We start from the raw sequence: 7,005 nt of genomic DNA, 5'->3' as shown, positions 1-7,005 counted from the left end.
AGAGAGAGGGAGGAAAAAAGAAAAGGAAAAAGGGTAGGGTAAAAATCCAGGAAACCACATACGAGTGATCCTCATCTGAGTTGATGAACTGCGTTTGCACAATGTGACCAGATTTGGGCAACACACAAGGTCATCAGAGGCTTTAAATTTTGGAGGCATTTCTTATACAGTCTGAAGTGAGATGGTCAGTTTTCTAGAATCAAAGGTACGTTGCATCTAGCTACTACAAAAGCGAAATTAGGGGGAATGCTGAGACAGCCTTGACGTGCAGTAAAGTTTTTAACATCTTATGGTTCTACCCTTCTGGTGTTCTGACGGAACGAAGCCAAGTTTTCGTGCAGGAAAAACACTAGTATATGCCTCAGCTACCAGCTTGGGATTTTCATCCAGACAGAAGAAGGGTTCGAGGATTACGATACAGTTTGTTACGCGAACTGCCTTCTGGTTACTTTCAAGATGTACTTGGATAACAGAAAATGATTTTGGGAGGCACAGAGTATGTGACGTTTGAGATGCTTGCTCAAATGACCGATACACCAGCCTATGTTCAAATCGGCATGCGTGACAGCCAGATGGCTGGGGAGACACAGCAAGCATAGGAGCGTTCCAACCGGGTTGTTTTTTAATGTACAGCTGAGTTAGCCGCAAAACAGATATGAGGTCAGAAAACGTTTCGGAAAGTTACTTCACGCCTAACTTACCACCACAGATGTTATGGTTTTAGATGTGCCTTTTAAGGTGACTTGGGAAAGCGAGTTGAGGGGTTACCGATACAACTAAAAGTATGGGGCTTGGACTCACTATGACTCACCATGTTCAATCTTTCTGTCACAAGTGGAAAGGGCGAACGAAAACATTCCTACTATGAGCGGGGGCGAGATGGCCCAAGTGGTGAGAGCGCGAACTTACTACCGGAAGGTTCCAACGTCCGAATCCCACCTCCGCCTCTCGATTTCCCCTGTCTAGGCTTAGGCAACCTGGCAGTATCCCAACTTACTGACCGGAAGGTCCGACGTCCGAATCCCACCTCCGCCTCTCGATTTCCCCTGTCTAGGCTTAGGCAACCTGGCAGTATCCCAACCCTCGTGCTTCCTGCGGTTGACATGGCAGCTAAGCACCGGAAGAGTGCTACAGCTGGCCGCTATGAGCGGTGTCAATAAAGAACTGACGACAACTGCAGTTGGTTAGTGTGAACGACCGCATGCACTTTCAGCAGTACAAACCGATCCCGAAGCGAATTACTGACTACCCTTTTCTCAGTGCATCCTAGCAAAAAGGACGGTCAACTACATGTGTCATCCAACGACACACCAACATCCAACAGTGCCTAGACGACCAACTTGTCCACATAGCTTCACAAGTGAAGGAATGCGCCACACACATCTTTTTCACCACGAGTCAAAAGACGTTGTTCTATTTATTGACCACATATGTGTAGTGCCATGATAGAAAAATGTGGAGCATATCTCTCACGAGTAGCACAGAGAGCGTGTCTTAGCTGTCTTCTTCGTTGAGTGAATAGCTTCATTGGAGTCAAAGTAACTTGTCGATGAATCCCCTGCCAGAACGAGAAGTAAATGAAGGTGAAACATAATAACGTGTCACTATAAAACGACACCAATGCCCTAGGCTTTCGGGGTCGGAAAACAGACTTGGAATTGTTCAGCGTTATCACTGAAGTCGGACACAGAGGCTGCAGCTGAACGTGACACACGATAACAAAGTGGGGAATTGTTCAGCGTTATCACTGAAGTCGGACACAGAGGCTGCAGCTGAACGTGACACACGATGAACAAAGTGGTCGGTCCTAGTGCTGAGACCTGCGGAGAGAGAATTCAAATCAGGGCGGGTTAGGGCAGAAGAGGGAACACGTGGAAGGGAGGCTTTAGCAGTAGCATGCTTTTCCTTACCGCCCTGCTGAATGTAGCAAGTAAGTCGACCCAGCAGGTGGCACCATGCGACGGTCGATGTGACATGAGAGTGTTCTTAGCTGTAGGTGGCACGTAGGTATCACACTTCTGGACATGCGAGAGTGTATAGTGAGCCCCCTAAAGGCTTCCCTACAAAAGTGGTGTCCGAGAATTATGTCAACCCCCTGTATTCTTGTTCAATTTCGTCGTCGGTGAAATAATGAAGTGAACGTTAGGTCTTCAGACCCTCGACATTGAAATCGCTGCTTGTCGATCTGAAGCACGCAGACGATATCTGCCAAATTGCTGAGGTATAATCTACCCCCCACCCACCAAGAGATAGCTCATCCAAGAGGTTTCCACAGGAATTTCAATCCATCCTAAGGTGATTCAACAATCTGGGGTGGTAGTGAACGAAGGTGCCGACATCCTGTCTGTTGGTGTCAAATTGAGGAGAAAAGGAAGAAAAGCCAAACGAGCCAAAATTCACGACGATGATGGTGACCGAACAGAAAAAGATCCCATCCATTGCCACATCTGGGAATTACATTTGAGAGCCGTAGCGTTAGTTTTCATGCGCATGGCAGACTTGGCAAGCATTCAACATCTAACTTCCGTGACTAAGATATGAATACTGTGGAATCTAGATCCTACGATTTCTATTTCATCAGATAATACTCACAGAATCCGGCCTGAACGCACTGCTGCATTTTCTCGGAGCTAAGATGAACTAGACTGAGCTAATAACAGTTCCAGCTCCGTTCGCGGTGTTCGGTTGCCCGGGATAAATGATCGAAACAATGTCGGCACACTGAGCTCGTTCGAATTGGGTCCAACCATGCCTAGCATAAAAAGGCGCTGACGAAACCCTTCGGAATCCAAAATACAGTGAGTAAAATCAGCAACTTCAAAAAAACCTCTTATGGGTTGATGAGTTCATCGCTTGTATGAAGAACATTCCACTTAAGGAGGAACTAAAGAAACTCAACCAAGATGATGTCTCCATAAGAAACCAACAAAGCAAACATTCCCTATAACAATGTATAACAAATGCTCACAACTCTCCACGGAACAAATTCCCTAAGTGTCTTAGAACATCGGCTTCTGCAAGTGCTCCACAAGGTCATCCCACGCTGGGCACACGCATAGTATTCTTACACAGGGAAACAATGCGATAATTCGAAAACCGACTTAAAGAACCACAAGGCAAACTTTGCTATGCTCATTTGGTTGAAAAATATCAAAATCAAACCTCGATGAAAACTTCCTTTTTCGGTATGCACTTCTGATAGCTGTTGGGCTTTGCTTACTGCTAGGACAACACACCAGCAGCATTCTCAAGGCTGGTCAGTGAATAGAATTTACACCAGTAAATCATCCGGGGCCGCAGATTAGATGCGAGATGGGCAAGTGGTTAGCCATGCCTAGCATAAAAAGGCGCTGACGAAACCCTTCGGAATCCAAAATACAGTGAGTAAAATCAGCAACTTCAAAAAAATCTCTTATGGGTTGATGAGTTCATCGCTTGTATGAAGAACATTCCACTTAAGGAGGAACTAAAGAAACTCAACCAAGATGATGTCTCCATAAGAAACCAACAAAGCAAACATTCCCTATAACAATGTATAACAAATGCTCACAACTCTCCACGGAACAAATTCCCTAAGTGTCTTAGAACATCGGCTTCTGCAAGTGCTCCACAAGGTCATCCCAAGCTGGGCACACGCATAGTATTCTTACACAGGGAAACAATGCGATAATTCGAAAACCGACTTAAAGAACCACAAGGCAAACTTTGCTATGCTCATTTGGTTGAAAAATATCAAAATCAAACCTCGATGAAAACTTCCTTTTTCGGTATGCACTTCTGATAGCTGTTGGGCTTTGCTTACTGCTAGGACAACACACCAGCAGCATTCTCAAGGCTGGTCAGTGAATAGAATTTACACCAGTAAATCATCCGGGGCCGCAGATTAGATGCGAGATGGGCCAAGTGGTTAGAGCACGAATTTACTGACCGGAAGGTCCGCGGTTCGAACCCGACCTCTGCCTCTCGACTTCCCTGTCTAGGCTTGGGCGACCTGGCGGCATCCCAGTACTCGTGCCTCCTTCGTGTGGCATGGCAGCTAGGCACCGAAAGAGTGCTGCAGCTGAATTTAGAATTTAGAGATACCTCACGTTATGATAGCTGGTCCGTCCCTCATACATCACAGACATAGTTCACCATCTGAAGCAAGGCTATGTGATCGAACCCAGTCCCCCTTCTCAAAAACCGGGATGTCTGAACTCATGAAATAAACGTACCCAGCGAGGAACGCAGTTTCCTCCCAATGATGTAAACATCACTTATCGCTGATTCATAAAGCGGCATCCAGACGGTTAAACACACCCAGAATGCATATGTTACAGGAAAAGAGGGCCACACAGAGAATGATGTGAAAGGACACGATCACACCCAACGCACACACAACAATGCAGCAGAAACGAACCACGCTGAGCAAAATGTTGTTGTCTACGTTATACCGACTGGATCTTCAACCGCTAGCAAAGGCGATTTTGCTTAGCCAAGGGTGTTCCTTAGCTGCATATGTACGAATCGCACGACGACCCATCACCAGTAGCATCTCTTTGCCTTTCTAGTCCTCTCAGTTCTGGTGATTTTGGACAGCGATGATGACGAACCAACAATAGGACGCCAACCTTAGGTGCATAATTGCGAGGCGCTGGCTTTTAAACTACTCACCACAATGTTGTCGATGGTTTTCGTCATAGAATGGTTTACTAAAGGAAATAACCGCTGTTGAATCGGAAAAGTGATTAAATTGAAATCAGAGCACGCATCTCCGTACAAGGACCGCCTTTGTCGCATATTACACCCCAAGAAGAGGACAGTCTACAGAAGTGAATCACTCTCAGCTGAGCGACCAGTAAGCAAGGAAGCCTACAGAGGAATGACTACGAATGACAGGATAAATGTTCCTTGTACGACAGTCTTTGTTGCGCTCTATGAAGTTTATTCATTGGGTGACAGACTGCGGTAGAAATTCTTTCAATTCGTTAAAAATGCGACCCTCGAGAAGTCTACTGGATATTGGAAGATGTTACGGTGAGTTGGCCCTAGGTGCTTCACCCACTCAATCTTTACCTTAAATGGTATTAAAGAGGCATTCCGGTTGTACGGTATTGAAGCTTGCGTCCACACTGATGTTGCCACCTCTGGTGATGATGATGCATGTAACGAGAACTAGTAAATGTATGAGTGGTCCAGCCTATCTAATGAAGGATGCGGTTATATAAGCGGAAACTAGGCTCTTAAAACCTTAAAACTGTTAACTTTCCTACGGATGAGTTGTGAAGTAGGGCGTCCGAAACCTCGGATAGGTGAGCAGGTAATGTTTCATGGATAATATAACCTGCCACCAATGAGAATACCGAAGAAACCATTCAATGCATGCCAGTTGAAAATGATCCAGCAAGTACGTGATGAGCTCACATAACACAGCCCAAGGAAAGCGTAATCGTAGTTTGTATGAGAACAGACGCTTACATTCAAGCTTATATGATCATTCGTCTTAGGTTGACTGAACACCTTAACCAACAGAGATGGAAGAACGAGGCGTAATTACAGACGGAGACAGAATTCGACATGTTTTTGCAAAAATGCAACTGGTCAATAAATTTAATCAACTCCAACGGAAAACTTGTACCCATGGATGTGCAGACGAAAACAATATACGTCTCGCCGAAAAATCCGACAGACCACAAAACCTTCCGCGTCCACCAAACAATCCAAACTAATGCATCGTAAGCTATCCATGTTGTAACCCATGATGTCTGCTTCCCCATATAGTCAAGCTTGGATTGTGGAAATGATCACGTGATTCCAATCGAACGGGGAGAGCGCATTCCGTCGCCTGACAGACTGCATTTAACATAGACATACACATGCATAAATGAGACGGACGTGCGTGGACTGTTACAGAACAAAACTGTTGGCGCGTCACAGCAATTCATGAATGGTTGCCTTCTGGCTAGACTGACGGAATGCCAAAAACTTAGGAATAAAACGTCTGGTACTCAGAATTGCCCATATATCAGTAAAACAATCTGGAGCCAAACAATCCACCCGCTAGGATAGTCACGAGCGCGCGCAAATGAGGCCTAATGTGCATTGGTAACGTGCAATGCCGCGATGCTTGAGATGACTTCGAGAAGGTAGCGTTCTGGCAATATAATCCACTCTCTTCAAGGATTGGCTGAAAGTAAATGGCTGATTTGGATTGGATTATGCACCAAACTCCTTAATAATACATTTGCCAAGAGTAAGGTGAAACCAAGTCAAGAAAAGCCACCCTAGAGATGTTTCATCTCCACTGAAGGACATTAGTGTGTACCACTGGGATTTCGGAAAAAAATTGATCATCAAGCTAATCGGACGAAATCTCGACTGAATAAACAACAATAACTAAAATGCGGGTAGCAGAAACTTTAATGTCTATTAGGGATCGATTTAACATCAGTCTAACGCTTCATACCAAGTGTTCTCGTGGTGATGGGCATTGAGCGACGAACTTGCGCAGGCCACATACTACTCCCGAATACCCAGGACGCCGTTGCTTCACTGGATATGACCTATTTGAATTCGACCAAAAGCATAGCCTGTGACCCACGGAGACTCTATTGGGGCCTCTGGTTACAACTCATGCCATGTTCGTCCCACTGGACGCCGAGCTTCAGTTATAAACAACATAATGGCAAAATCCATATTTACATCTCTAGGTGGACGGAATCCCTTCTCATCATATTTGAGGTGTCGTTCGCGGAAAATACCTGAAATTGCGTAATCTGTTTTTGCTTAGTATTAGGATTTTCAGACTGCAAATCTTCATGCAGTTTTACCCACTTCGGACACACTAGATGAAATAGTTTACTGACATTTGTTGCCTATCAAGTGAAAAGGTTAGTCTTTCTGTCCCCCTATATATATATATATATATATATATATATATATATATATATCAGGAATGTCAGATTCGTGGAAGCAACTTCAGAACGCCCGGAACCTACTGCTCCACCAAAAACTCAACTGGAAAGC

At 45.0% G+C, this 7,005-nt stretch overlaps 2 protein-coding genes across 2 annotated transcripts in view; one reads left to right on the top strand and one right to left on the bottom strand.

Moving 5' to 3' along the window:
• The window catches only part of T265_08903 (hypothetical protein), a gene marked incomplete at both ends in the record, with an annotated part of 70,436 nt that overhangs the window by 18,611 nt on the left and 44,820 nt on the right, over positions 1-7,005 (bottom strand). The window lies entirely within an intron of this gene.
• T265_08902 (hypothetical protein) overlaps positions 4,974-7,005 on the top strand; it is a gene marked incomplete at both ends in the record, with an annotated part of 11,662 nt that continues 9,630 nt past the window's right edge. Inside the window, one exon of the mRNA XM_009174830.1 lies at positions 4,974-5,016. Within this exon, the coding sequence (XP_009173094.1) occupies positions 4,974-5,016 (43 nt within the window). The remainder of the gene's footprint in view (positions 5,017-7,005) is intronic.

The sequence above is a fragment of the Opisthorchis viverrini genome, assembly GCF_000715545.1.
Source record: "Opisthorchis viverrini unplaced genomic scaffold opera_v5_244, whole genome shotgun sequence".
NCBI lineage: Eukaryota > Metazoa > Platyhelminthes > Trematoda > Opisthorchiida > Opisthorchiidae > Opisthorchis > Opisthorchis viverrini.
Note: the sequence above shows the minus strand (reverse complement) of the source record. Positions and strands in the feature narration are given on the sequence as shown.